The sequence below is a fragment of the Terrapene carolina genome, unplaced genomic scaffold (genome assembly GCF_002925995.2).
Source record: "Terrapene carolina triunguis isolate 2854851 unplaced genomic scaffold, T_m_triunguis-2.0 Scaffold113, whole genome shotgun sequence".
NCBI classification, from domain to species: Eukaryota; Metazoa; Chordata; order Testudines; family Emydidae; genus Terrapene; species Terrapene triunguis.
In genome coordinates, this window is record NW_020664464.1 from 25,878,358 (window position 1) to 25,906,053 (window position 27,696).

The 27,696-nt window shown below is 40.4% G+C and overlaps 1 protein-coding gene across 1 annotated transcript in view; it reads right to left on the reverse strand.

Annotated features, from left to right (window-relative positions):
- Window positions 1-2,804: 2,804 nt before the first annotated feature.
- The window catches only part of ROR2 (receptor tyrosine kinase like orphan receptor 2), a 217,168-nt gene continuing 192,276 nt past the window's right edge, over window positions 2,805-27,696 (reverse strand). Inside the window, exons 5-9 of the mRNA XM_026652357.2 lie at window positions 19,588-19,715; window positions 10,220-10,534; window positions 8,707-8,952; window positions 6,635-6,837; window positions 2,805-5,468 (exon numbers count right to left, since the gene is read on the reverse strand). Coding sequence (XP_026508142.1) covers window positions 4,026-5,468; window positions 6,635-6,837; window positions 8,707-8,952; window positions 10,220-10,534; window positions 19,588-19,715 — 2,335 coding nt within the window. The 3' untranslated portion in view covers window positions 2,805-4,025. The remainder of the gene's footprint in view (window positions 5,469-6,634; window positions 6,838-8,706; window positions 8,953-10,219; window positions 10,535-19,587; window positions 19,716-27,696) is intronic.

The window sequence follows — 27,696 nt, forward strand, 5'->3', positions numbered from 1 at the left end:
AGTTTGAAACCTGGAAAGAGGCAGGAATGCTTTGGCAGATATTGAATCCAAAACTGCACCAATGAATTCTATTCTTTGCAGAGTGATCTCAACTTCTCTTTGCTTATTTTCAGGCCCAGAATGTTGAACAGACACATTGTTTGATGGACTGTGGCCTGTACATTTCTGTATTGAGAAGCAGAGCTCAAAAATCAGATCACTAGTGAGAATGGGAGTGACTACTACAGTGAAGCAAATTTTCCTTAGAGTATTAGAACTATAATGTGCCCAACCCTTGCAGATCCAGGAAGCTCAGTACAAATGTTCTCAGGGAGGGGTGTACATGTGACCACTTAGAATTGTGGGTCAGGCTTTATGCCCATTATTAGTGTCAAATATTAAACAGTGTGATTTAAGTGATGCTCAAAGCTCAGAAAAATAGGATACATCTGTATTTATAAATTTGTGTTATTTATGAAATTGTATCTCTGCTTTCAAATTAGTTGTTTTTCCCCACGAGTCAGAGCCTGCAATGCTCTGGGAGTGGTATGGTAGAGTGATTTTTGAGGGACTGTTTTAAATCCACATGAACTGAGGCACTGAATTCATTGGCTGGGAAACTCTTATCTCTTACAGATGTATCATAGAATCATAGAAGGGCTGGAAGGGACCTTGAGAGATTATCAAGTCCAGCCCCCGATGCTGAGGCAGGACCAAGTAAACCTAGACCATCCCTGACAGGTGTTTGGCTAACCTGTTCTTAAAAACTTCCAATGACGGATTCCACAACCTCCCTTGGAAGCCTATTCCAGAGTTTAACCACACTTATAGTTAGAAAGCTTTTCCTAATATTTAACCTAAATCTACCAGATTAAGCGCATTACTTCTTGTCCACTGGAGATGGGACATGAAGAACAACTGATCAGTCCTCTTTATAACAGCTCTTAACATATTTGAAGACTTGTCAGTTTTCCTTCCATCTTCTTTTTCCAAGGCTAAACATGCCCAGTTTTTTAACCTTTCTTCGTAACTCAGGTTTTCTAGACCTTTTATCATTTTTGTTGCTCTCCTCTGCACTCTCCCCAATTTGTCCACATCTTTCCTAAAGACTGGCATCTGTAATTCGACACAGTACTACAGCTGAGGCCTCACCAGTGCCAAGTAAAGCCAGACAATGACCTCCCATGTTTTACATACTACACTCCTCGTACTACACTAGAGTGATATTAGCTTTTTGCAACTGCATCACGTTGTTGTTGTATTCAATTTGTGATCCACTATAGCCCCCAGATCTTTTTCAGCAGTACTACCACTTAGCCAGTTACTTCCATTTTGTAGTTGTGCTTTTGATTTTTCCTTCCTAAGTGCAGTACTTTGCACTTGTCTTTATTGAATTTTATCATGGTGATTTCAGACTAATGCTCCAATTTGTCAAGGTCATTTTGAATTCTAATGGTGTCCTCCAAAGTGCATGCAACCCCTCCCTGCTTGGTGTCATCTGCAAATTTTATAAGCATGCTCTCCACTCCATTACCCAAGTCAATAACGAAAATATTGAATATTACCGGATCCACGACTGACCTTAGGTACAGTTTTTCAACAAGTTGAGCACCCCTTATTTACAGAATCTTCATCTAGACAACATTTCCCTAGCTTGTTTATGATTATCATGGTTTCTCAAAAGCCCAGGGGTATATTTTGTACTACCCCTCTTTCTTCTGCTCCGTAGTAAAAGCAACTAAAGTAGCTGGAAAAACTTGAAGCAACATCCCACCACTATGTAATGGGAACTCTGATTTTATATGCATCCTTTAGTTCAGAGCAGCATTTTGCAATTCAGATAATTGAAGTATTTATATTTTTCCATGTCTCAGCTGATCTTACAATGTTTAGAATATTCAAAGGCCTGGAAATTAGCAGAGCACAAATGGGATAAATGGGGAAACAAATGCCTAAAGAATTCCCTTACATTTACCCTCTTCCACCATCAGTTGGGTCAAGAGATCATTTAGGCTTCATATAAGGAGCAAACGAAAACTGATAATAAAACGCTGGATTTTTTTTCTCATTGTACTGATATACTAAATTTATGAGGAGTGAGGATGCAGATTAAGAAAATTTATAAAACCAAAAATTGTAAAGATGTTGGACTGTATTAACTGCGGTAAACATTAGGATATATTGTTCAGAAGTGGTTCCACTGTGCATTAATAATTAATATTTGATTTCTCTTACTGGAGAATTTTGGACATCACTTGACCAGCCTTGCCTCTAATTCTTTGTCAGTAAATAAAAAAGTAAGCAAAAGAGCACATGACAAGTGGAATATGCTGTTACATGTCAAAGCCAAAATAATTTAAAAAAAGACAAAAGTAGTAACTTCAAAAATATTTATAATGTTTTATTAATAGCATCCAAAGCCGCCTTACATTAACAAAAAGCAATAGAGCTTTTTCATTGTTTTCCTACCAGTGCATTTCCAAGTCCAGGTGAAAAGCGAGAAACCAGTAAAGCTGCCACACCAGTGACATAGGCTATCGGTTACAATGATGCACACCTTGTAAGTAAATCCAAATTGAGTATAATAGTAGTTCATAATTAAGTGTAGTAGTTCATACAAAAGCTGTAACCATGAGAAACTTTGGCCATTTCCACTTTTACAGTGTACTTCATTTCACAAAGTGTTGTAACAAAAATAATTTCTGTAGGAACTGTAATGATAACTTACTTAATCAAACGTTTTGCATCACTTTATTGGATATTCCATGTTGAATTTACAATTTATTACTATACTGTGTGTTGGCTATTACAATACTACAGTGTGTGTGTGTGTGTATTACAGAAACAGTCATGAAATGTATGGACCTGCTTATATATTTTACAAAATGAACCAAAAAAAAATACAATAAAACTGCATCCCAAGTGGATAATGTAAACGATTAAATTATAAAGCCTTTTCTTCAAAGATCAAAATACTTAAATGAAAAAGGTATATAAAATGTAATAAAACATAAATTACATTTAAAGATCTGTACATGATTCATCTTGCAAGAAGAAGCACAAAAACAGCATCCTGTACAATACTGCTTATTTTGGTCTTCTAAAATTCAAAAATCCATTTTCACTAAGAAGGCAGGAAACTAACAAGGTTTTACATGCAATCTAGCACTATCCTCACTAAAATCAGGTGAGTTCATAACCCTGCAAAAAACTTTTTAAATGTAGAAATGTGTATCTTAAGCCCTTTTCTGTACTTGACAACCAACATGCAACATAAGTTGGATTGTTAAGTTAGTGCACAGCCTCCCATGTGTCTGCTTTCGGTTAATAATGTATTACAGCTAGTTGCTGCTAAAATTATGCAGCAGTGAAGGAACTCATTCACAGAGGAAATCAACTGATCTCATTGGAAGTTTCTGCCATAGTCATGGGAGTAATGTAAGAAAGACATTCTCTCTTTTCTCACGTTATGTCCCGTTTCCCTAATTTTCTGCCTATTGTAATACAAACATGGAACAATATTCTTAACTTTTTTTTCCGATTTAAAAAATAAACATACAATCTCTTGTTCATTATATCAAAGAGATAAATATTATATGCTAAGCTGTCCATCACATCCAGGGCACTTCTTCACACTCAGAGCAATCCTGCGTGCTACTGCAGTTTGATTCCTTTTTCTGTTATTGACTTAAGCATAATTCACTAAAATTACAATCACAGATCATGATATACATGATGTGCAATGCTACTCCGCAATATGTTGCACAGCAACAGTACATTATAGTAAAGCAGCCTCCCTCAAGAACGGTAGTCAATAAAAAAATTAGAAACAGCAATTCTATACCATCATGTTTGTTGCCATCAGATTTTTGCAACCATCAATAAACTTGGTATATCATTACTGCTGCATTTTATTTTATTTTTAAGTTTGGTCAATTGTGGCTAAAAAGTCAGATCAAAATGACTGATCTTAAGTCAAAGGGACTACAGTCTCCAACTGCACTGAAGTGATGTGAAACTTTCTCTTAGTAGTGAGTCCAATTTCATTAGGCTTCTGATTGAATCTCTGCTTCATCCATCTGAAGAGTGTCATTATCCCCCAGTAATTCTGTTTCTGGTACAGAACCCTCCTCCTCCTCTTCTTCCTGGACAGGTTTCTGGGCTATATCTTCTGCTCCATTATGTGTATCATCTGTACCCTCTGAGAGCAGAGCAGCCCTGTCTGCCACAGAGGCATTGGAGGGTGCTGTTGTTACATAGCCTGTGCTGGTAGAACCACTCCCACTGTGATGGGAGCCTGGTTTTGGAATCATCTGTGGAGGCATTTGCTGTGGAGCCATTTGCATTGGGATTTGGACCGGGTAAAAATTTGGCAAGTAGGCGCCATACGCTGGCATCGGTTGATAACCATTGACAGGAATGTAGAGCTGAGGAGGTGGGACCATTGGTCTGATCTGCCCTTTCATTGGTATGAACTGTGGTTGAGGGAAAGCTTGAGTTTTCTGCTTTGGTCCAACGTACCTAGCATTGCTGATATTACTAACAGGACTTGTGCTGAGAGAACTTGTTTGTGTGGTGTTGCTTGCCCCAGAGGTTTGTGCTGAGCTGTTGTAATTAGAAATGTTTCCCCATGTTCTTAGTCTATTGTGAATATCTTTAAATCTTGGTCTTCTGTTGGGGAATTCATTCCAACATTCCAACATCAAAGTGTATATCCATGTGGGGCAGTCGTCTGGACATGGCAAAACCTGTCGATTCCTTATCATTTCAATGACATCCTGGTTAGAATAACCACAGTAAGGCTGCAGGCCATAGCTGAAAATTTCCCACAGCACAACTCCATAGGACCAAATATCTGAATCAACAGAAAATTTGCCATACATGATAGCCTCAGGGGACATCCATCGGATAGGAAGAAGGGAATTTCCCATGAGTTTATAGTAATCAGCAGAGTAAACTTCCCTGAAAAGGCCTAAATCAGATATTTTCACATTAAGCTTATCAAATACCAATATATTTCTGGTGGCTAAGTCCTTGTGAACGATATGATGACTTGAGAGGTATTCCATTCCCGCAGCTACCTGAGTCACAATGTGAAAAAAATCTGCTGGTTCCAGAGCTGATTTTACTGTCTTGTCATCATCAGTGCTGCCAACATCAGAATGGGGAGATCTCATAACTAAAAACTCATGGAGATCACTGTGGGAACAATAACTAAAAATCATGCTGATGGGCTGTTCTTTTGTCACTATTCCCAGCAAGCAGACAATATTTGGGTGCTGTAAACGTGATCTCATCATTGCTTCATGTTTGAATTCTTCCCGAAGAGCCAATTCTGCTTTGTCTTTGAGTGTTTTGATGGCAATAGCTTGTGTCTGTTCACCGGGCGTTGTACCAAAGAGATGCCCCTTGTAGACTTTTCCAAACCTCTCTTCCCCTAGCTCTTCCATAAACCTCACAGTAGACAGATTGATCTCTTTAAGTTTAGTCTGGAAAAAAAAAATCAAGGTAATTCCTAGTGTTTTATAACACTACAATTCTCTATTAAAAGACAAAACTAATGATTACATGCTACCACAGGATGATGGTTTTGTCAAAATTAATTTTCCATTTATATCGTTGTATATTCAACTAGATCTTAATTTTACTCATAGCCCTGAAATGGATGATACCATTATCAGAAGTCCAAATTTAATTGTGTTGGAAGGTGAGCATGATTATTTCAATCGATAGGTACAAAAGAGCAACCATATTTCTGCAAGTTGAAAAGATTATCAATTCTGGGCAAAATTGGCAGCTTTAGAAACAAGGGAGTACTTGTTTAACCATAGGACAATCAGACACTGTGTAGACTCCCCATACAGCTCTGCCATTAAACCTCATTCATTAATGGATTCATAAAATTAATACACAGTTTGGTTCAACTGGCAATGTCTATTCTTTCAGCTGACAGTTTTCTGAACAGGTGTTGCCAACTGTACCAAATTGTGTATTGTCTTTTTGAACTAACATCAAGTAAATACTAGGATAAAAATTCTACTTTAGATCTGAACAGAATTCTAACAGGAGACCTTTTAACTAGCCAGAAAATCATTCATATTCTGGAGGTTAAACTATAGACATTTATCAAAAATTTTAAAAAGTCATTTTGATTGTACTGTCTTCTGAGTTACCCAGGCTTAGAAGAATATTGTACATAGACTCTTCCATATCCTCTTCCCCCAGTCCAATGAAGGCTTCAGCATATTGGAAACCAAAGTAGAGTAATTTGGAAGGAAAATTGTTGCATGTACTGCTTAAAACAAGCAAAACTACAAGCCATTACCAGGGCAAAATTAAGAATGAATCAGAAATATCAAGATTTCTAGTCACCGAAGTAAGAAGTCAAAGCAAAGAATGACTAGGAGTACCAGTTACACACACACACACACAAATTACATAGAAATATTTTGGTATTGAAAGCTGTATTGACTGTTGATTTGGGTGCTCAACTTTGAGAGATACCCCAAAGGACCTGATTTTCATAAGTTGGGTGCTTTGTAAACACTCTGAAAATCAGGCCTTTTACAGATGCCTCAATTTGGCCAAAATGTGAGGCATTCAAAACCATGACATTTTTCACAATCTTGGCCTTTAAAAAATCTGCAAAAAATACCTGTTTGTGCTGATTAATAAGTGGCATTTCCATGTCCTGGCTAGGAGATGCCATCAACTGGCGACGTTGGGGTGTAGCAGCAGATGCCTTTTGTTTGTTCCTACACATGCAGACCAAGAAGAAAAGGCAGGCAATAACCAAAGGAATGGCTATGCTGGGAACCAGAATGTAGAGGATCCCCATTTTGCTGTTGTCACGTGGACCTGTCGGGATTTAAATATTTATTGTTTTCAGGTGATGTTTTTTAAAGTATTCAAAAACAAAGTAAATTAAAAACACTAGTGTGAATATTGAGACTAATATTTAAACAAAAGAAGCAAATCACATGATTTTAAAACAGAAGTTACATTCTAAGTACAGGTTTTTAATTCCATCAGCCACAAACTAATTTTCTGTCAAATATTTCTGAGAATTAATGTTGAGTGAACATGGCAACTAGTGGGTTCAAGGATACGTTATGAAACCATTGGATCCATTTCATTTATAGTTTATTTTACATCTGAAACACTATTATTGAACTTTCCCAGTAGAGAAACTGCAGAATACAGACTGTTGTGCAATTGCATTAACTTGCTTACTGGATGAAGTACAGTGATTAGTCTTCATCATTATACATGCAGGCATGCACGCACGAGTGATCTGAATGTGATAAACTGCAGAGCCATATGACAAACAGTCCTTATCATCCAACTTTAACCCTTTCATCAGCACTTTGCCCACTAATTTAACTCTGCCAACACTACTGTGTTGGCCCATAAAATGTGGAATTCTCTCCTCACCTCCAAATTATTTAGATACCATTGAACATTTTGGTATCAAGGCAGTCTCATTTCTCAGGCAGACGAAGATGAAAAATAGTGTCAATATATTTAATAAAGGCTCTCTAAAGCATTTCTAAAATATTTTTCTGTAAGATGTGTGGCATATACAGAGTACAGGACAGCATGGTATGGTACAAAAGGTTTTATTGGCACTCCTTTGGGATGCCTTATGAAATTTGTGACTATGCCATTTCTGAGTGCTTCCCTCCCAAACTCATACCAATAAAATCTTGATAACACATCATGTAATATACATTTTTTTCTTTTTAAGTCAAATCAAGAAAAAGTATTAAAGTGAGGAAAACCAGAATTTTTACATTTTACTGTTTTAATTTTTTAAGTACTGCCTGTCTGTACTGAAGCAACGTTTGTGAGGCTTATACTTCACACCTGTTGCAGCAGGGATTGCGCCTTTCTCCTTGTTCTGCACAGTACTGAGCTCACCTTTGGCACTCAAACGAACAGTAATGGCTCTAGACTGAATTCTATGCTAATGCGGTGAAGCTAAAGGGACTGTACTAATGTGTCATAGGCAGGACTCCATTGGGTTAACTAGGATGGCTTCTTGCTAATACTAATGCAATACTGATTCATGAGCATTTTCACTACTTGGTATTTAGTCTAGATGATTTATTTTAAAATCATGATCTGTATGGTGCCTTTGATTCTATGCTTTTGATTTTGTTTCCTATAACCAAGTATAATGCTTTATCTCCCTCTACAGGATATGTGAATTATCATCTCTATTTTCCAATGCCAAAGTTGGGTAAAGCCGACTTTTGTTGGTTTCTTGGCTTAGTACATAGATTGCCATCCACCTCAAGACCAGATTGAGAATCTATGTTCTCCAAACTAAGATGCCTTAGATAGAAACAGTGGCATAATGCTGAATGGTGTTACATAAAACCAAAATATTTCTTAATGTATATTCAGAGCAGTCTCAACTATATTAACCAAATCAGAAACCAAACAGTATACAGAAATATGATATACTAAATGCATGTAATATCGTTAATTGTCTCTGTTTTTTGCTCCAGAAATACAATAAATAGACAGTACGGGGTCCAGGCAACAAACTTTGGTCTGAAAACAACATTACAAACATGTAACAAGAAACAATGGTGCCACACTAGAAGCAATGAAAACCTTAGAATTGTAATTTTCTCAATCAGTAATACTCTAACAATAAGCAATATTTAAAACTGTTAAACCTTTAGGACAGTAGTAAGGGGGAAAAAAGAGAATACATACTACAAGACGGTACTTCACACAGTTCCATGCGTACGTTTTTATTCTGTGTAAAACACCAGGGACCATCCATCTGACTTCCAGGATTTCGGCAATATGCATGTCCACCTCCTAGCTCTGGAAACTGTGTGCTTGTCAGATCATGGTTATGAGGATGCTGGGAATTCCAATGCTGACAGTTGTGGCCTGATTTGGTGACACTAATGGTCCCTCTATAATCAGCTCCAGAGCCATTGTAACACTGGTGATCTGTAACAAGGGATTTCACATAAAATTAAAATAAATGAAGAGAACACTTTATTGCTGCTGCTCTCACATGCAGAACTTCACCCATTAGAGGGAGTGCCACGGACCCTAAGAAACATGGGAAATTATGCTTGCTATTAGCCCCTGGAGCCAGATTTGATTGGCTGACTTCTTCCCTTGCTTGGTTACTCTCTTTCCCCTGATCCCAGTTGCTTTTGTTTTCTCCATTCCCTCTGGCTGGTATCTTTTCCAACTCCCTGGCTGATTTTGTCTCCCTCTTCCCCCACAAACACACCTCTTTGACTGATTCTGCTTCTCAGCTCCCTTGGACTAATCAGCTCCTAAGTACCTCTGTATTGCAATTCAAATAGTTACATTTCATCCTAATTGACCCCAACCAGCTCTACTCCACTGCCCCTGCTGCTCAATTCTGCTGATTGCTAGAAGAGGAGGCTGTACTGAGAGGCTGGGAATTCAGAGTAAGCTTAGCCGACTGTGAATCTTGCCAGCTATCTACATATAGTCATGTTAGTCTAATGTAGCTGAGAGGTAAAACAGCATGTGAGTATGGTGATCAGTTACAGAGGAATGGAGTAGGTAGAGAAAAATAGCAGTATATAATAACAACAACGAATCTAACCCTTGGATACAAATATAACACCCACAGATGCATGCATCCAGTATAGCAAGGATAATTACACTCCCAGCTTGATTTGCAGGATTAATAGTCCATATAAAAAGAATGAAAGTAAATTATCCTAAAATGTATCATTTCTTAACAGCCATTTCAAGTGAAGCTTTTGTGACCTACTTAAAGATTACTGAAATTCAAACAAAACCTACACATAGATGGATACAGAGTCTCAGCCAAGAGGCCAAGGACTGAACAGGACAGATGAGTGAACTCCACTCTCCCGACACAGGGATCCTACAGAACAGAGTTGTGGTATACTGACAGTGGAGTGGGGAAACTTTCACTTGTTTCTGGTGTACTTCTTGTGTGGATACAGGCCTTTATCTTCCAGAGTTGTAATTCAGCAGCTTTCATGATCATTCAATTCCTCTAAGCTTCCCATCTAGCTCTATATTTCGCAACACTGCAGGTTATGATCAATATGATGTATTACAAAAGGCAATCAGATCTCCTTATGAAAACATTCAGTATGACAATAAGTTTATGTAGCTAGAATCACTGAAGACCATCTCATTTCAAAATATTGTCAGTGACGAGAAATAAAAAAAGCTCAAAGCTTGAAAGATTAAACCTTACATCTGTTGAGCCGTTCTATAGGGATCCCAATTCTTATACAGTTGGCAGCCTCCAGAGTTTCAGGCAGTGGCAGGTCCTCACACTTGGGCAGTTGTAGTTGCATCAGAATGAGGGGATTGGACCTAGCAATGTTATATTCCTGCCTACAGAGGTCATTCTCCAGAACTTCACATTCATCCCGACACAGCTCCCTTGGCTTGGGGGTCCGAGAGCGCTCATCACACAGTGGAAACACAAAGTGGCAGAATGATGGGATGGCAAACTGCGAGCACTGATCAGATAAATGGGTAGAAGTGCCAATCATGGTAAATGCGGCTGGAAATAAACAAAAATTACTGGATGAGCACTAGTACATAATAAACTAAACAAAAGAAATAAAATAGTTTTTATGTTAAGACAGCACCTTGTGTCTTGAAGGATCTCAAAGCCTATCTACATTCAGTATCGGTGAGGTGGAGTGTGGGAGCTGGGCAGACAAACAATGCACAGAACAATAGTGGAAACAAAATATTGGCTAGACTTAATGGGGCAAACCCAAGTGCTGTTGTATCTTTAATGTCCATGCAGAGTGCACAGGACCTCAGTTTCTGTGGTGTGAGTCAAGACACCCTTACAGAGTAAACAGAGTACTTTATTTATTTGTCTTAGAAGAATGAAGGACTGAGCCAACCCTGTCAGGACTTGAATCTGTAGCGTCAAGGTTTCTAGTTAGGTCAAACCTGAGTTTAGATCACTAAGTCTCCTGCTTTCTCCAGACATTTTCATCAATAAACCAGACAATATCTATTTTCAATCCTTGCTAGACAAAAGGAAGGACTTTGTTAACATTTGATGAGATTTTGCAATGAGAAGCCCGATTGCAGGTGCTGAGAAGAACTGCATATTGATAATCCCAAAGCACCAATCCTATTAAGACACATTTCATAACTCACTAAGGACTTGATCCTCCCCTTAGGCACTGAACGCCTACACACTGCCATTTATCTGGGAGTTTTCTTCAACATTTTAAAGAAGAGATAAATAATGATGTACATCATGTATCCGAGGGATGAATCAAGCCCTAAATATAGAAATATTCCCACACAAAAAAATTAACTTTGAGTTAGGGTTGTTAGACTGCTTATTCCACCAACGCAAGCCATAAAAAGCAAGGAAATAAGCCGTTAAATCATTCAACGCCCCGTCTATGATCCACTTATTAGTTCCTCTCTTCAGCTTCACTACCATCCTTCCACCAACTATGCCAACATATCTCTTCCTGAACAGACAATGTGCTGCTGCTTCAACGTGAACCCTGTTTACTGGTTAAATGTTCAGGTGCTTTGATTATTAACATAGGCTTTCATCAGTTCTATTGTAAGTAGTTCTATAAGTGTCTTTGTACTGGAGTGTGCAAGTAAGCGAGGTATTGTTTTCAGACTGCAAAACAGCTGTAAGATTGTCTGTAAATTTTAGAAGAAAATGTCAATGTAAATGGGTGATCTAATTGTTAGTGACTGTTCAAAATTTGGTAGAGACAAGGTGGGAAAAGGAATATCTTTTACTGCACAACTTCAGTAACAGGTATTACCTCCGTCACCTTGTCTCTCTAATATCCTGGGACAAACACAGCTAAAATTCTGCGAACAACTACATTTGGTAGTCATTTTTATGTAGATATTACAGACGTCAGCTCTGCATACATGAGTGATAGGTGTATTATGATCAGGACTTGGTATTGTTGGGGTGCTTGAACAGAACAGGGTTGGGGGTGGAGACAGCAGGGGCTGAAGTATACCTCACAGATGTGCAGGAACATCAGGAACGTGAGGGAGGCATGTGCTTAATGGTGCACCAGAGAGCCAAGGCAGCAGTGCCAGGGAGCAGAGTATCTGCACAGAGGCCTTGGCTCTTGAAGGACTTTCTTATCAGCACTGCTGCCTTGGTGCACTGGGGCAACCTTCCAGGCCTAATGCCTTGGCACAGAGACACTGGTGCTCCTCCAGGCCTACTGCACAAAAAGGCTCTTCCCTCTATCCTAGTGGTTTTCAAACTGTGGGTCGCGACCCAGTACTGGGACGCAGAATGTAAGGCGCTGGGTCACGGCGCCTCTGGTCAGCATCACTGAGTGGGCCGTTAAAAGTCCATCAGCGCTGCTGGCTGGCTAAGGCAGGCTAGTCCCTACCTGTCCCGGCTCCGTGCTGCGCCCCGAAAGCAGCCAGCAGTAGGTCCGGCTCCTAAGTGGGGGGCCACAGAGCTCTGCGCGCTACCCCCAACCCGAGCACTGGCTCCGCACTTCCATTGGCCAGGAATCAGCCAATGGGAGCTGGGGGCGCGGTGACTGTGGGTGAGAGCTGCGCACCTCCGCCTAGGAGCCAGACCTGCTGCTGGCCGCTTCCGGGGCACAGCACGGTCCGCAGTGCCAGGAGAGGCAGGAAGTCTGTCTTAGCACCCCTGCTGTGCCACTAACCGGGAGCCACCTGAAGTAAGCCCAGGCCCCAATCCCCTGCCCCAGCCCTGAGCCCTCCCCCCCCAAACTGGAGCCCTCTCCTGCACCCCAAACCCCTCATCCCCGGCCCCACTCCAGAGCCCGCACCCCTAGCTCAGAGCCCTGGCCCCCTACCGCACCCCAACCTCCTGCCCAGAGCCCCCTCCCATACTCCAAACCACTCATCCCCAGCTCCATTGGGTTGTGGACATCCATTTTCTTCAACTGAGTCGCCAGAAAAAAAGTTTGAAAACCACTGATCTATCCCCTGCACATCCCTGATAAACTCTCATCTCCCCAAAGACCCATTCAACCCTTCATGTTTCTCAATCTGCCTACTCCCCCAAAGTCTCCCTAGAAGCCATCCTCATATCCCCTAGCCTCTAGCCTACTTCCCTTATTCACCAGGTATACTTATCTAATTCTTTTTTGAACCCAGTTATACTTTTGGCCTTCACAACATCCCCTGGCAACGAGTTCCACAGCTTGACTATGTGTTGTGTGAAGTACTTCCTTATGTTTATTTTACACCAGCTGCCTATTAATTTCATTGGGCCATCCCCAGTTCTTGTGTTATGTGAAGGGATAAATAACACTTCCCTATTCACTTACTGCACACCATTCATGATTTTATAGACTATTATATCCCCTCCTTCGTCGTCTCTCTTTTCTACAATGAGCCAGTCTTTTTAATCTCACCTCTTATAGAAGCTGGCCCAAACCCCAAATCATTTCTGTTGCCCTTCTCCATACTTTTTCCAATTCTAATATATCTTTTTGAAATGGGGTGACCAGAACTGCATGCAGTATTCAAGGTGTGGGCATACCACTGTGACATTATGATATTGTCTATCTGATTATCTATCCCTTTCCTAATGGCTCCTAACATTCTGTTAGCTTTTTTGGCTGTTGCTGCATATTGAGCAGATATTGGCAGAGAATTATCTAAGAAGACTCCAAGATCTCTTTCTTGAGTGGTAACAGCTAATTTAGACCCCCATCATTTTGTATGTATCATGGCATTATGTTTTCCAAAGTGCATTACTTTGCATTTAACAACACTGAATTTTCATTGGCCATTTTTTTGCCCAGTCACCCAGTTTAGTGAGACCACATTGTGACTCTTCACAGTCAGCTTTGGACTTAATTAACTGGAGTAATTTTGTATGATCAGCAAATTTCGCCACCTCACTGTTTACCCTCTTTTCTAGATCATTTATGAAAATATGTTGAACAGCACTGGTCCCAGTACAGATCCCTGGTGGGCCACCTCTCTCCATTGTGAAACTGACTATTTATTCCTACTCTTTGTTGCCTATTTTTTAACTATTTAGTGATCCAGGAGCGGTCTTTCCCTCTTATCCCATGACTGCCTACTATGCTTAAGAGACTTTGGTTAGGGATCTTGTCAAAGGCTTTCTGAAAGTTCAAGTGCACTGTATCGACTGGATCACCCTTGTCCACCTACTTGCAGACCCCCCTGCCAAAGAATTCTAATAGATTGGTGAGGCATGATTTCCCTTTACAAAAGCTCTTCCCCAACATATTGTGTTTCTCTAAATGTCTGATAATTCTGTTCTTTACTACAGTTGCAACCAATTTGCCTGGTACTGAAGTTAGGCTTACCAGCCTGTAACTGCCAGGATTGCCTCTGGAGGCTTTAAAAAAAATTGGTGTTACCTGAGCTACCCTCCAGTCATCTGGTACAGAGGGTGATTTACTGTGACAGAGAGCTGAGGCCTAGCTCTTGAGACAGCACTCTGGTCACCGTTAGTACTAATTACTAGGGCTGTCGATTAATCGCAGTTAACTCACGCGATTAACTCAAAGAAATTAATCGTGATTAATCACAGCTTTAATTGCGCTGTTAAACAATAGAATACCAATTGAAATTTATTAACTATTTTGGATGTTTTTCTACATTTTCATATATATTGTATTCTGTGTTGCTATTGAAATCAAAGTCTATATTATTTTTGATGATAGATATTTGCACTGTAAAAATGATAAAAAGAAACTATTTTTCAGTTCACCTCAGACAAGAACTGTAGTGCAATCTCTTTGTCGTGAAAGTGCAACTTACAAATGTAGATTTTTTTTTGTTATATAACTGCACTCAAAAACTGTAAAACTTCAGAGCCTACAAGTCTAGTATGGGACTAGATCTGGGGAGAAGGACTGGAACACCTACAGCCAGAAAGGGCCCCAAGAAGATGAAGGAGGAGCCCGACAGAACTCTGGCAGGGGCTTGGGCCATAATGTATTTCCAATGTGGATGTGACAGACATATACATGGACTGTGGGTTTTCATGGTTTTGTGGGTAGGCTGAGACCCCCAGGCAGGGAAGAAAAAATAAAATACTGTGCCTACCATCTTAGTAATGGTAAGAAGGAGGCACCAAGATAGAGAGGAGGCGCCAAATGGATCTAGTGGACATGGCTTCATTCCTTTTGCTAATAAGGTGGGAGTTAATGAAACCACAGAGGATACTTCCTGGAGGTAGGGTCAAAACTGAATGTGTACATGGGGACATGAAATTCTGCCCTATGGCACAGTTGTCCCTGGAAGTCAAGGGGACATGAAGGTGGAAACATATAGAGGTAGTAGATGGATTGCCCCACTACCTTGTAGTGGGCTCAGAGGCCCAGGAGGGAAGAAATACAACCCGCAGAGCAAGGAAAAAATGTGGAGGAAATAAATGAAATTATAAGCCACAGACAAGGTGCGAACAGAGAAGTCCCCCCATTGAGGTCAAACAGTTATCAGACTCCTTATCCCCAGAATCTTGGGAGGAGGCATCCCTAAAACACTTTGAAGGGATGTGGGAAACAGAGGCCCAGGATAACCAGGAGACTGAGGAGCAAGAATGGACCCCACCAGTGTTCTCTCTAATTTTTCCCACACACGTGCAGAATGAATTTTGTTATGTGCACCAATATGGAGGTGATTGGTGACATCACCTTCATATTGCTGCACATAACAAAATTCATGGGGTGGGGACAGGGCCAAGAGATTCAGAGTGTGGGAGGGGGCTCAGGGCTGGGGCAGAGAGTTGGAGTGCAGGGATATGAGGGCTCTGGCTGGGGGTGCGGGCTCCGGGCCAGCGATGAGGGGCTCAGGGCTGGGGCAGAGGGTTGGGGTGCAGGGGGAGAGGGCTCTGTATGGGGGTGCAGGCTCTGGGTTGGGGCCAGGGATGAGGGGTTTGGGGTGCAGGCTGCCTCGGGACTACGGCAGGGAGAGAGGACTCCCCCCCAGCAGCACCTGGTCAGGGGGGAGAGAGGTGCCTCTCCCCGCTGTGGCAGCTCCGGGGCTGGGGCCATGGGATAGGACCACTACCCCAGGGCTGGGCCAGGGCTGGATTTGGGCTCCCCATCCCCTGGCTGCGGCAGGGCCGGGGCTGGTTGGGGCCAGGGGAAGGGCGCCCCGGCCACAGCAGGTCTGGGCCGGGGCTGGGCTGCCCCTCCCCTCCCCGGGCCGTGGCAGGTTGGGGGCCGGGCTGGGTTGGGGCTGGGGAAGGGAACCCTGGCCGCAGCAGGTCTGGGCCGGGGCTGGGTTGCCCCTCCCCTGGCCGGGCTGCCCCTCCCCCGGCCGTGGCAGGTTGGTGGCCGGGCTGGGTTGGGGCCAGGGAAGGGACGCAGGTTCCCTGAGCGTCTGTGTGGCACTTAATAGGCTGCTGCACGGCCGCGCAGTTTACATGGAACTTAGGACCCCTCCATTAACAAAGAGGGCACAGGTAGGGAGAACAGCTCAACAGGCTGCCCTTGGTATGATGACATATGGGCAGAGACATAATTATGAGGACAACCTTCATCCACCAAATGCAATTTTTGTGGGTGGAGAATGGATGGACCCTATAATAGGACCCAAAATGAACAACCTGAGGGCTAGGAGGGGCAGAAGCCTGATAGATCCTCCTGTAAAAGAGGAAGAGTATGGGGGAAGAAACTCCTAAGAACATAAGAACAGCCATACTGGGTCAGACCAAAGGTCCATCTAGCCCAGTATCCTGTCTTCTGACAGTGGTCAATATGAGCTGCTTCAGAGGGAATGAACAGAACAGGTAAACTCCATTCTGTTGGGAAAGGGGAGGAGGTATGTGGCAGAGTACTGAGGGCTAGCACTTGAGCAATCACTCTAGTCACTATTAGTACTAATTAGGTTTCCCCGGGGAAGGTTTCATTGGACAGTGGTGTGTACCTGGTTACCATGCTAGATTGGCACTAGTGAGCTAATGAGCTGATTAACAGGGAAGCTGTATAAAAGGGCACAGGAAGGCGTGCTCAAGGGGAAGAGAAGGAGAGAAACAAAAAGCTAGGATAACCTGACAAACGGAATCCTCTGAGTAGAGACGCCTTATCCTCCACCCCCTCCTTTTGGAGAAGGGGTTAGAAAGTTGAGCTACTGTGTAAAAGCGTGGAAAGGATTAAAACACTGTAAATAAAATACATGATGGAGTTTACAAGCCAGAAGGTCTCAGAACACTCTGTGTTCATGGAAGAGGCAGGAGAGCAGCACGCCACCCCATCCTCACACTGCATACCACGGTTAGTAGTTCTGCAGTTTGGTATTTGAGTTCCTTTGGAACTCTTGGGCAAATATCATCTGGTCCTGAGGACTTATTACTGTTTAATGTATTAATTTGTTCCAAAAGATCCTCTGTTGACACCTCAATCTGGGATAGTTCCTCAGATTTGTCACCTAAAAAGAATGAGCAAGAATGCATGTGAATGCACACGCACAAAAGAAGTTTGGAGTTCTTGGGGACTGGAGTTGTTTAGCTAGAGAAACCCAAAGAAAGGTGAAGAAAATGGCAACTGTCAAGAAGGGTAAATTAAAAAAAAAAAAAAAAAGCACAGCACATCAGCTGTATTTTCTTTAAATTACAGGAGTTGGCAACACTGTGAATAACTGAATACTTCACACCACCACAAAATGTCAGACCACCACAGGTAAAATTTGCTCTTCAGTCCCTGAACAAGAGTATTTTATTCTTCAGTGAAGTAAAAATGCCTGTAAAGACCACATTGTTTACTTCAGTGAAAAAACAAAAACTTATTTTTCAGTGTTAAATGATACAACAATATTGCTAATCCTGAGCATTCAAAAATCATGAGTCAGATCTCCAAAAATCATGAGATTGGCATAAAATCATAAAAATTATAAATTTGGGGCTCTGTTTATTTGCCTTCTGACTTTTGAGTCTCTAGAGGTCATGTTTACAAGCTTTTCTCCAGCGCCATAAAGGCTGGAAAAAAAATTTTTAAATGAAAGCTGAGATTCTCAGATAATCACATGATTTTAGGAGATAAGATTTTAATTAAAAATACCAAATATCAGCTGGCTTTTGTTTAAAGTACAAGAGTTGGCAACCCTGAGCTAAATACTTCACAACACCACAAAATGTCAGGCCACCATAGGTAAATTTTACTCTTCAGTCCCTGAACAAAAATTTCATGTAGGTATGTTTTTAATTGTCAGTTTTAGCTTTGGACAGTAGGTGTCCCTATTACCCATTCACAAAGGGCCACAGTCTTCGCTATACACTATACACCTCTATGCAAGTACAAATGGAGAGGTTTGGGTTTTTTTTAAAAAAGAGATTGCTTATTAGTTGAGAAACAGCTAACTAGCTCAATCCCCAAAATACTAAGATATTTGCTTAAAGGCTTTCCATATACACTGAATCTTCACAACAACTGAGCACATTGCAAAATCTATAGCAATTAGTCCGCAGGGCATTTGGTAAACATTTCTCAAAATTCATATACTTTTAAAATACTATTTGGTCATGCCTGCTCATTACCACCTATATATGCACTAAGGCCCCAATCCTGCAGTTGTCTCTGCACGGTGGATCCCTGCTCCTGCACACAGCCACATGGAAATCAGTGGCACTCCGGGCAGGCACAGGGCTAACGCCTGCACTGATCTATTTGCAGGATCTGGGTGTAAGTGCTGTATCAAACTTACTAATAAATAAAACTGACATCAACTCCCCAAAAAACATAATTCCAACCCCAGGCCTGCATACAAAACACTCTCCCCCCACCCCCTCCAACACCAATATTACTCAATCAGCATGCGGAAGGCTACATATATATGGGAACAAATTTAACTTGATCAAAAAGTAATTTTCTGGAAAACCTCACTGCAGCAAACATGTTAATCCTTTTCTTAAGAGATCAAATATACAGTGATGATGGTGAGCTAAATGGTAATAAATAGAATTATGTCTGGTTTGCTTTGCTCCTTAGAGATGTATGGATTTATCTGACTGCTCTAGCAAAGGGGCATTAGAATTAACTGCTGCTAATATCACTGATCACTCTGGTGTGGTTCTGTGAAGAAACTGAATGTTCATCTACTGTGCCGGAAAAGTAATTAAACTTTTGAACACCAAATGTTGCTGAGAGTGTACCAAAATGGTGTTCAGAGAAAGAATTAGCAGGGGCAGAGCATGGAAATTACTTAATTTATATAAATCAATGTTAAATCAGAACTCTACTGGGATTTTGCAGTAAAAGGGAGGAAGCCCAAGGACAAAGTCACCACAACAGTTTTTCATTACATTAGAATGCACTTGGACTTTTAAAAATGTACTTCCATTTCAATCTATCATTTAAAACGCTCCAATATAAATTACAAGCTGTTAAAGAGTCAAGCCTTTGACACTTCACTTAAGGTGAAAAATGTTTTTAACATGATAGCAGATTTTTGGTCTGTAAAACAATGTTTTCTGAATACAAGAGAGAGAAAAGGGATTGCTTGTTCAAATCTTATTATAAGGGTAACTTGGCCATTACACTTATCAATTATGTGGTAATAAAACTAGTACTGTTGGCACTTGAATGGGATACTGGAACAAATTATTATTGTCCTACTAGAGGCATATAATCCTACCAGTAATTCGGTTTTCAATTTCTCCTTGCATCTGGAGGGAGTCCACGTAAATGGTCCTGTTTCCAATGATTCGTGCACATGCAATTCCCCTGTAAGGCTGACAGAACCCATCTTCATGGTAATCTTCTCTGCAAAAGACAAGGGGATTCTATAAGTGCATCTGCAGATGTCCAGCTGTCCCCAATGAATTTTTAAGAAATATATTCTTAAAATGACTTAAATCTGAAACTCTTCAATACTCCAGGTGCCACTGCCTCCACTCTGCCTACCTTCACACCACTTTGAAAGTATTTATGGGGGCACCACTGCAAACATCTAATTCAAGAAAGAAAGTAAAAACCAAGAATAATCTCAAAGTTATATGCTAATGGTAATAGGATTTGACATATGAACCTATTAAAAAGCTGTTAGATTGAGACAGTAATATAGATCATGTTACACATCCTCATGCATTTCTGGCATCTGACTGCACTGAATACAATTAGGCAAGCAGTTGGTTCTCGTCTCCCACCTCCTTCTACAATTCTTTATTTCCTTAAGCAAATAGCAAAATAGGACTTGCTCAAAATTCATTTAAAATACGGCATAATTCTGAACCAAGAGTTGGATAAACAGAATGAAAAGTAATCAGTGGTTAACTTCTTTTCTCCTCCCTTTGTTTACATTCAGTGTTAAATTCCCCCCTCCACTCTTCAGCCAAATTCTGATCTTCCTTACATTAATATATCATTATTATTAATTATTTGTATTATTGTAGCACCTAGACTAAATATATTAACTTGAATGTAGTTGCTCTAGATTAACACTGGTATAATCAAAAGCATAAATTGGTTCTTTTAACTAAGGAATCACTTTAAAAACATGGGATACACCTATATTTCCCCTGTTCCCCCATTTTTTAAAAATGATACTTCAAAGCTCTCCACAATTTAGCCCTGCCCTGTCAATCTGTCTCATTTATTATCTTATTGTGAGGTCACCAGCTGTTTTTGCTCTGCCAGTAATGCCAGCCTAGATCACCCACCTGTTTGCTTCTTCCACAAACATCTTCACTCTTTTTCCCATGCCGCCTTTTTATAGGTGGAAGAAATTCCCAGTCAAAATATGTAATGCCACAAACTTATCTTCCTTAAAACTCATTCCTGTCATAATATGTTCAGAAAGCTGCCATCTAATAATGGCTAGGTGTGGTGAGCTGTGACCATTACTCTGATTGGCTAAGAACTGCACACAGAGCTACTCTGTGCCAAAAGCAGTCCATTGTTTTTGTTACCCAATCCTGCAGATAATGAGTCAGGAGGGGAGGGGAGAGCTACGTGAGAACAGAGGAGAGGCAGAAAGCTCAGCAGAGACTTCCCTGAGCTCCTCACGTTCCTCATCACAGTCCACAGATTCCTCATAGTAAAAACAGTACATCTCAAAACCCCAAAGTCAAACAGTGTCACAACGGAGCAGATATTCAGTCCCTTAGGAATGAGGGGAAGAACCAGTATGATAAGTATAAGTTAGGCTCAGAAGCAAGGGCTTGACTCTAGAGGGAGGTAGCCATGAGCTAGGGTAGGACTCTGAGGGAAGCAGGCCTGGTTGAATGATATTCTGCAGGGAGCCCTCTTGTGGGAGACCTGACTTGGGGCTATGGAAGAAGACTCATGGGAGATAAGCAGATATCTTGGAACTCTCAGGCAGATGGCCTGGAAAGTGGGAACCTGGAACAGAGACTAATGGTACTGGGACAGAGTGGTTAATGAGAGTTGGTAACCTGTGAACGGTGACATGTGAATGGGACTGAAGAGCTTCTTCATTGTAAACTTGTTTTACTTTAGGGTTTTGAGACTAGTAGCAAAAATTCCAACGGCCTGGGATGGGGCACTAGATGGGGAGGGCTCTGACTTGCTATAGAAAATTCTTTCCCAGATGTCTGGCTAGTGGATCTTGCCAACATGCTCAGAGTTCAAACTCAGGGCCATATGGGGTTGGAAGGAATTTTCTCCCAGGTCAGACTGCCAGAGACTCTGGATTTTATTTTTATTTTGCCTTCCTCTGCAACATAGGGTATGGGTCACTTGCTGTCTCAAACTAGAGTAAATGGTGGATTCTCTATAACTTTTAAGTTTTTAAATCTTTTAGTTTTTAAATCATGATTTGAGGACTTCAGTAACCCTGCCAAAGGTTATGGGTCTTTTACAGGAGTGGGTGGGTGAGGTTCTGTGGCCTGCAATGTGCAGGAAGTCAGATTAGATTATCACAATGGTCCCTTTTGGCCTTAAAGTCTCTGAGTTTAACTGTTTTTACCATATGGAATCTGTGGACTGTGGTACCTTATGTGAATAAAAGGATTTGAACTTGCTCCTGAGACAGACACTCCTTTGCATGAGTGAATAAAGGGGAAACTTAGGGAAGCAAACCTGTCGCACTGTGGTCTCCCACAGGAGGGGCCACCTTATTATAGGCTGCCATTTATTACATATTTGCCAAGTGCCTAACATAATGGAGCTCTGACCTGGTTGAAGCTGCTAAGCCCTACCACAGTATACATGTTAAACATTAATAAAATAATAATTCATCCACAAATGCTGAATGAAGATTAACTACCACAAAGACATTTTACTTTTCTCCAATGGGAACAAACGACAGGTGGAGTCAGAAGCTTTCAGGACAAGTTAATTGCTACAATGAACAGCTTTCAGCTGCACACTCATTATCGTATTAAAACCTCATTTTCTAACAATTCCTAAATATTCCGAGAGTCCAAAAAAATCAAAGTGTTGCACAAGCTGCACAGTCAGTCAGCCCAGACCACCCCAATAGGAAGTCAATGATCTCCATAATGAGCTGCATGAATATGAAACACCTGTTTGAGCTCTTTCACTCAGGCAAAGTTCAAACACTGATCATGAGGAGCAAAGTCAGTTAAAAGAGCTATGTGTAATCATATCTCACCCTCCTGCTCTACCTCTCTGCCAGCATAAAGAATCTGAAAAAATAAGTAATCTAATTAACAAGGTTTTGGTGACAAGAGCAGTATGATCACTCAGGTTCAGTTTATTTATTTCTGTCAGAACTTGCAAATACAGTTCAGATATGGTGTATATACACATGCTAATACAGATTTTCTCTGTGGAATGTTATAGTCAACTACTGATTAAACTGAAATATGGTCATTATCTTGGATGGGCACAAAAATTAACAGCAATCTGATGTCAGAGGTTCTGACAGAAGCAAGACTCTTGTTATTCAAATGCCATGTTCCACATGAATCCTTTATAACTCGCTAATATAGTCCAGGCAGAGCACTAAAATGAGTCTGGCTAGTCTGGCTGACAACTTCAAAGAAAACTATCTCAAATGCTTATGGGTCAATATACTAAGAGATAAAGCGCAAGATGGACTATTAGCTGGTGTCTGCTACACACCACCAAATAAAACTAGGGAAAAGGATGACCGGCTCCTTATGCACCTACCTATAAGGTGTAGGGGAAAAAGCTGCATGATCACAGGGGACTTCAGTTTGAGTGACACATGCTTGAGGTATCATGTTGCCAGTGCTAAAATATTATTGGAATTTCTATATATTATACATGACATTTTCCTAACTCAAAACATGTTGCAATCAACACAGGAAAATTGTATATTAGACCTAATCTTGACATATAAAGAGGTACTGATCACAGAATTAAAAATTAGTGGTAGATTAGGTACAAGTGCTCATGACTTGATATTTATAATATGCAAACAGAATAAAGTCCAAACCAGTAAAAAATATATATATATATATATATATATATAATACACACACACACACACACACACACACACACACACAGAGTGCTTTAAAAAGGCCAGTTTCACAAAGCTGAAAACAATTCTGAGCCAAATCAGCTGCAAGGAAGAATTTAATCAGAAAAATGTGGAAGATAATTGGGAATAGTTTAAGAACATTTTACTACTCTCTCTCACATATACACACACAAAATAAATAAAAGAATGGGGAAGTTGAATGTAATGAATATAAATCAGAAGCTAGGAATTATAGAAAATTGATAAGGCAAGCAAAGAAACACAAGGAGAACTCTATGGCCAGCAGAGTTAAGGACAATAAAAAAGGATTTTTAAAAGTATATTGGGAACAAAAAGAATCCTAACAATGGTATTGGTCCATTGCTAGACGGAAAAGATAGAATTATCAATAATAATGCAGAAAAGAAAGAATTGTTCAATAAATATTTATGTTCTGTACTTGGGAAAAACAGATGATATAGTCTTATCATATGATGATGATAATTTCCGTTTCACTGGTATCTCAGGAGGATGTTAAACAGCAGCTACTAAAGTTCGACATTTTTAAATCATCAGGTCCAGATAACTTGCATCCAACAGTTTTAAAAGAGCTGGCTGAGGAGCTTACTTGACTGCTAACATTGACTTTCAATAAGCCTTGGAACAATGGGAAGTTCCAGAAGACTGGAAGCAAGCTAATATGTGCCCATATTTAAAAAGGATAAAAACAGGATGACCTGGGTAATTATAGGCCTGTCATCTAGCACTGATCCAGGGCAAGACAATGAGGTGGCTGATATGGGACTTGATTAATAAAGAATTAAAGGAGGTGTAATATAATTAATACCAATCAATGTGGATTTATGGAAAATAGATCCTGTTAAACTAGTTTATCTTTGGTAGACAAGATTACTAGTATAGTTCATAAAGGTAACAGTGTTGATGTATATACTTAGATTTCTGTAAGACATTCTGTAAGACTTGATACTGCACAACTTTTTGACTAAAAAACTACAATGATATAGAAATTAACATGGCACATTAAATGGACTAAAAGCTGGCTGACATCGAATGGGTGTGTTTCTAGTACAGTTCTGGCAGGGATTGGTCCTTGTCCCTATGGTATTTAACGTTTTTATCAATGCCCTGAAAGAAAATATAAAAACTTCACTGATAAAGTTTGCAGATGACACAAAAATTGGGGGAGTGGTAAATAATGAAGACAAGTCACAGAGTGATCTGGATTGCTTAGTAAACTGGGCACAAGCAAACAATATGCATTTTAATACATTTAAACATAAATGTATATACATCTAGGAACAAAGAATGTAGGCCACACTTATAGGACGGGGACTCTGGGAAGCAGTGATTCTGAAAAAAGATTTGGAGCTCATGCGGGATAATCAGCTGAACATGAACTTCCACTGTGATGCTGTAGCCAGAGAGCTAATGCAATCCTGGGAGGCATAAACAGGGGAATCTTGAGCAGCAGAAGTTATTTTACCTCTGATTTTGACACTGGTTTGACTGGTGCTGGAGTACAGTGTCCAGTTCAGGTGTCCACAATTCAAGAAGGATGTTGATACATTGGAGAGGGTTTAGAGAAGAGCCAAAAGAATGATTAAAGGATTAGAAAACATGCCTTATAGACTCAAGCAAAATCTATTTAGCTTAACAAAGAGAAGGTTAAGGGTGATTTGATCAGTCTATAAGTACATACACAGAGAAAATCTACATTAATAATGAGCTTTTCAGTCTAGCAGAGAAAGCTGTAACATGATCAAATGGCTGGAAGTTGAAGCTAGACAAATTCAGACTGGATATAAGACATACATTTTTAATAGTGAGTAATTAACCATTGGAACAATTTATCAAGGGTTGTGGTGGATTTTCCATCACTGACAATCTTTAAATCAAAACTGGATGTTTTTTCTAAAAGATCTGCGCTAGGAATTATTTTGGGGAAAGTTCTCTGGCCTGTGTTACACAGGAAGTCAGAGCTGATCATCACAATGGTCCTTTCTGGCCTTGGAACCTATGAATCTATGTAGTAGTGACTTCGAGTACTATGCTACATTTAATCCTTTTGACAAAGGTAGTCATGTTCAACAAAGCTACAGAAATGGCAGCACAAATAGCCCCCTCCATGACTAATATTCAATTAATTTCATTCATCTGCGCCTATACTCAGCATGAGGCATAACACATGGAGCAAAAGTACAGGGGGAATTGTTGAAAGAAAACAAGAGGGGCTTCATTCTCCATTCAAGCAGAAAGAACAGGAGTACTTGTGGCACCTTACAGACTAACAAATTTATTTGAGCATAAGCTTTCGTGGGCTACAGCCCACTTTATCGGATGCATGCAGTGGAAAATACAGTAGGAAGATATATATATATATATATACACACACACAGAGAACATGAAACAATGGGTGTTACCATACACACTATAACGAGAGTGATCAGTTAAGGTGAGCTATTAGCAGCAGGAGAGAAAAAGAACTGTTTGTAGTGGTAATGAAAATGGCCCATTTCCAGCAATTGACAAGCAGAGTTCTTTGGAGTCGCATGAAGCTTTTGATATTTGTCCCAAACCAGTTGCCAGTAACTGAATTTCTGAATGGAGCAGAAGTTAGAGTGGCTGAAAATAGGCAGAAACACAGCCTCTTCAATTTTCTGCTGCTTGAGCTGAAAAGGTTGCTCTGATCAGTGTTACAAGAGCAAATCTTAAACTTAACTCAACAGTCCATGACAGCTCAGTTTGTCCCAGGCTACTGAGGTCCTAAAGATGAACTGCAAACAAAAAACTTCTTTGCTTTTGTCTTTTACTAATTCTTTATGTATGTTTAAAGATTACCTCACTTTTCCCGGGTTGTTACTGTTGGGGTTATGTTATTGTTGCTCTTTTTTGCTTTCTACTTGTTTTTAACAGAGAGGTATCAAGAAGACTAAAAGTCTTTACTTCCTGCTTTGTTTGTATGGCTTTTTTGCTTAAAAAACTCTCTCAAAGTCTGCAGACCTGGAGCAGGAATTTCTTAGTCCTGGTCTACACTACACTGTTAGGTCGACATATGCTGCCTTGCATTGACCTAGCTGTGGAAGAGTTTTCATTTGCATGTGGTTCCCATCGACATTAAGTGCCTCTCTACACCAATTTAGTAATGCCACTGCCATGAGGTACATAGAGTCATGGTCGATGTAATAAGATCATCGTGCTGTCAGTGTAGATGCTGCTTTGCTTACGTCGACTCCTGAATGCCAGCAACAGTCATCCCACAATGCCTGACACTGACAATACAATTGATACAAGCGCTCCTGGTGAAGACACGCACTGCCAACACAAGGAGCCAAGTGTGCACACATACAAGCAATTTAATAACTGCAGTGGCTGTACGCCAACATAAGTTCGGTCGACACAGTTTTGTAGTGCAAACATGGCCTTAGTGTTTCATCAAAGTGGAGATGCAATGCAATTTTTCTTCAAAGAGAATTATTCTCCCAAGTGTTTGTCACTAGTTTTAAACAAACAATCTGACTGAACAGTCCCATTTCTCTTAACACCCAATTTCAGTCTCTGGTGATGAGGGAGGACAACCTTTTGTGGGGAAAAGGTGGGGGGTGGGAAATAAAAACCAAGAAACACCAAAGTTTGTCTTTATGCATCGTAAGAAAAGAAAATGGCCTTTTTAACTTTTTCAGCTGATGTTCAACTCATGCCAGGCTCACAGGGCCTGTCAGAGAGTAAAGAGGGCTCAGCACTGATAAGGGAGTGCGGGGGGTGGAGTTAGCTCCTTATCACACATACATTACAACCTGGTTAAACACAGTCTCTCTTCCAACTGCTATCCTACAACTTTGAATCTGTGAAAGGAAGGAAACATATATGCAATATGGGGAAAGCAAAACAATAAACAAAGCCCTAGATTCCTTTTCTCTATAATGCAAAACACACTAGAGTGCCATCTTCCCACTGGGGTGGCATGTCAGGCCCCAAAAAACCTTTTGTGTTCTATGGAAACAGGAATTTTATAAGAGATCTTTTGAAATAATTTGTTATCCAGAACTGAAAATATCCTCAATTACTGTTGTTTTGTTAAACATTTATTACTTCCATATAAATAATCACATTGCAATCACGTAATTCAACTGTACTTAAAAGGTTATAGAACCATATAGCTTTATGCAAACATACATCTAATTTGAAATATTTACAATATATAAAATCCTGTATGTACTACAGGCATTGCATAAATATATTGAACCCACTATTACATACTATTTCCACTATTATTAATATTAATCATGTTTATTATGTAGTGCCTAAGGATCA